General features: G+C 49.4%; 1 protein-coding gene across 1 annotated transcript; it reads right to left on the bottom strand.

The window, feature by feature from the left end:
- Positions 1-643: 643 nt before the first annotated feature.
- PtA15_9A280 (uncharacterized protein) lies at positions 644-2,151 on the bottom strand (the record flags this gene model as incomplete). The annotated part of the gene is made up of 7 exons (XM_053172473.1): positions 644-814; positions 898-975; positions 1,043-1,186; positions 1,250-1,360; positions 1,421-1,585; positions 1,651-1,871; positions 1,929-2,151. 7 exons carry the CDS (start codon positions 2,149-2,151, stop codon positions 644-646), a joined length of 1,113 nt encoding a protein of 370 aa, XP_053023710.1.
- Positions 2,152-2,454: the final 303 nt, after the last annotated feature.

Genomic DNA, 2,454 nt, shown 5'->3' with positions numbered 1-2,454 from the left:
CCCACCAAACGGGGCACTCCCCACCAACGGCCATATCCCAGAAGTACATTGAGCACACGTCGCGCAAGCCGTTGCACGGCACAGGCACGGCATCCTGCTGCACAAACCGCAACACGCCGTGTAGAGCAAGTACACATTTCCCACATCATGGGATAACTCAGTAATTATGTAATGACAGTTGTATTTAGTATTGCGTACGCATTGGGGGAAAAAAGAAATATACACATGCCCAACACACACTACACAAAATGAAATATTCACAGTAAGGGAAACTATGTAGGAGAAACAATAAAAAAAAACTATCTACAAATGTGTACGAATTTGGGGGAAATAGGCACCCATCAAGAACAACTTTTGCATGTCATGCTCAATGGGATCCGGTGCTGGCCGTTGGCAAAGGTTGGGTCGTGTTTTCTTCTGCAATGATCACCATCTTGGCCATCACTTTGAGCTCGGTGGGGAGCCGGGTATTCTCCACGTCAAGCCAAGAGAAGAATTGGTCTCCGAATGAGTTTCAATCCAGCTCAAGTATGAGCTTGAAAAAACTGTATGCAGATAGTCGTGGTTCAGTAGCAATACAAGCGCATGAGCCATTGCGTGCGCCAAAGGTCACTCACGCTTGCCTGTAAGAACCGCACCATCCTCAGAGGTCCTGTAGTTGCTTGTCAATTAAAGCCCACTGCCGATTAATATCCCCCGGCACCCAACGGGCATAGTGAGAAATCTTCTGAATCCTCAGATAAGCAATGCACGCCCTGACCCGAGTGTTGGTGTGAAGGTCTCCCTTGGAGTTAGGCAACATCCGAGATTGCATCTGTAGTTTCAAAACAAGAAATCAGTTAGGACAGGTTAGGACATGCCACTTTTTTTGCACGGTTGACAGTAGCCTTAACTTACATCAATAATCAATTTGGTCAAGGTGGGAACTGGGTGTGTCAACGGTTGGCCCGAAGGGCTGTGAACCATGCTCAGCAACTGGAAAATGTCACAACGAGTGAGCCCCCAACAATTGCTACACACGCGACGCACGTAAACTACTTACCAAATTGCGCATTGCACCGCGCTCGTGTTTCAACCTATCACGCAACTTGGAATTGACACTCGCTACTGCTGCCGGGTCTCTATCCATATACCCGGCGGGCAGGTAATCTTGTTTAAACTTGTTTGATTGGATTCTGACATGATCCTGAATAAGAGGATGTCAGTTCAGCGTCCATCGCGCAATTATCAGCCCGTTTTGCACCTGCACCTGCTCCAGTAGACTGCGTCCCGCTGGTGGTCCATCTTGAATTGGGTCACATGAGTACACCTCCAAAAAAGGATCCATAAGGATTTCCTTTGCACGGTTCTGGACAAAGGCCTACAGAAAGAAAGTCAACTGTTGACAGCACATCAAACTCAAAGAGGCAGGAAGACCCACCCAAAGGTGACGTGAATAGGAAAACAACCGCGCCTGAACAGACAATGAGGCCGCCGTTGGAGTTGCCAAAAGGGCCATGTCCTGGGAGTGAATGAGCAACTCAACAGACTGTCTCACAGATAGAATTGAATACAGCAAAATGGCATATTGTTGCGGTCTGGGGATCTAAAGGTACGCAAAAGGTCAGCTGGGTTGTTTCTTGAATGCAGATAGGTTACTAGAGAATGAACCTGAATCAGTTCCTCAGCAAACTCAGTGTATGGTGCACGTAGGTCATATGTGCGGCCCATGTTATCAGTGAAATTCTCACTGAGGTGCTCCTCATCTACTTCAAATGGTACTATTGACAGAGGCCAAGGTCGGTTAACACCCCCGCGCGGGCCCCCATAGTTTGTGGTGGTTCCAACCAGTCGCCTTACAGGGCTGTCCTGTGCATGGCCTGGCAAATGAGCTATACAATGGAGTTAATGACGGCATCTTGAGCAAGTATTCTGGAATTTGGACTCACCAGGCCTTGCGGGACCATCAGCCAATCCTTGAGTCTGATCAGGATTTGCTTGCAAACCTTGCAGAGGCGGCGCATAGGGGGCACCACGACTAGCCCGGTGTCTTCGCGCGTTAGAATGATTCAAGGCAGAGCGAGAAGACGAACGTGATTCCGCACGGCTGGCCTGTTGAGGCGTTTGGCGTGAGCTTTGCGCTTCATTGTTAGACTGGCTGGATGAGGACATCTTGCAGGTGGTGTTTGAATGAGGATGATTGAAGTATGTACGTTGAAAGGGAAAAAATGTGCTTGTTGCGCAGCCGTGAAATCAGAAGGGCCTGGTGGGCAGAACTCCCACACAAGCAGATGCCTTTATACCCTGGCTGCGTGATGATCACCACCCTGCTGCAGTCACCAGATTAGTGGCTGGGGTGTGATAGCTGAGCACATCATCCACGCCGGCAATTGGAACTAGAGATGGCCAAACGGGTACGGGTACCCGCGACGGGTGCGGGTACCTGCTACAAATCTGTCCAATATTGGACACCCG

This window comes from Puccinia triticina, chromosome 9A (assembly GCF_026914185.1).
Source record: "Puccinia triticina chromosome 9A, complete sequence".
In the NCBI taxonomy this organism is placed as follows: domain Eukaryota; kingdom Fungi; phylum Basidiomycota; class Pucciniomycetes; order Pucciniales; family Pucciniaceae; genus Puccinia; species Puccinia triticina.
This window is presented reverse-complemented; position numbering and strand designations above follow the sequence as displayed.